Below are 937 nucleotides of genomic sequence, written 5' to 3' on the forward strand. Positions count from 1 at the left end.
TTTCTAAAGTCTGAGAAAATAACCCTGATGATGTCAAAGTGATGTCATCAGGGTTATCTCAAATTGGGCTTGTGATAGATAGAAAAACTTAAGGTTGAGAGTTTAAAATACGCAAGCATTTAGTAGCCAGGGAGAGTCTAGAGAAAGACTATTGGTTTGCGGAAATGTGTTTTTGGACCTTGGGTTGTATTACTCAGGGTATATCAGCTTCTGCTGCTTTGATGACCATTATTTGAAAGACATCTGCGTCTTATAAGTTCCCCAACTTGATTAAAGTCTTAAGTTGAATTACTGAGGGCCCCATCGCTTGTTTCTTGCTTATTCGTTAGTCTTCTAATCTTATACCCCCAATTCTTAAACGGTACACGCTGTCTCTTTTGAATGTGGACTGTGTAGTTTAATGGAAACAATGCTGTATCCCAATTTCAGATTAAACGAACTTCCTTTGACTTCCAGGTGCACCTGATGAACCCTGAGAACGTACCGAAGCCATGCTGCGCCCCCACCAAGCTCCATGCCATCTCAGTGCTCTACTTCGACGACAACTCCAACGTCATACTGAAGAAATACAAGAACATGGTGGTACGTGCCTGCGGCTGCCACTGACACCGGCGTCGAGGGCTGAAAACGCTCAATTCGAGTTGAGAGAAAGTCGGGTCGGCAAAGGGCTGCGACTCCTGAGTGACGTTGACCTCAACTAGACACCAGCTTCCTGCCCAAAATCCTCAGCCTGCAAGATATGTCCACCCTGAAAGATCATTACCATGTTCTTTTCCAATAATCTTGGACAGTTCAAAATATCCATCTAACAACACGAACATTCACCAAACTAAGAGGGGACCATTGCAAAAATGGCACCAAATGGGTGTCATCCAATAGGCAACTTCACCCTACTCCAGTGTTGAGCCACCAAGTTGTCACCTTCTCCATTAGCTGC

General features: G+C 44.3%; 1 protein-coding gene across 1 annotated transcript in view; it reads left to right on the forward strand.

The window, feature by feature from the left end:
* The window catches only part of bmp6 (bone morphogenetic protein 6), a 41839-nt gene extending 40908 nt beyond the window's left edge, over positions 1-931 (forward strand). Inside the window, exon 7 of the mRNA XM_035655932.1 lies at positions 457-931. Coding sequence (XP_035511825.1) covers positions 457-606 — 150 coding nt within the window. The 3' untranslated portion in view covers positions 607-931. The remainder of the gene's footprint in view (positions 1-456) is intronic.
* The last annotated feature ends 6 nt before the right edge of the window (positions 932-937 follow it).

The sequence above is a fragment of the Morone saxatilis genome, unplaced genomic scaffold (genome assembly GCF_004916995.1).
Source record: "Morone saxatilis isolate NCDOM2014 unplaced genomic scaffold, NCSU_SB_2.0 Contig0, whole genome shotgun sequence".
Taxonomy (NCBI): domain Eukaryota; kingdom Metazoa; phylum Chordata; class Actinopteri; family Moronidae; genus Morone; species Morone saxatilis.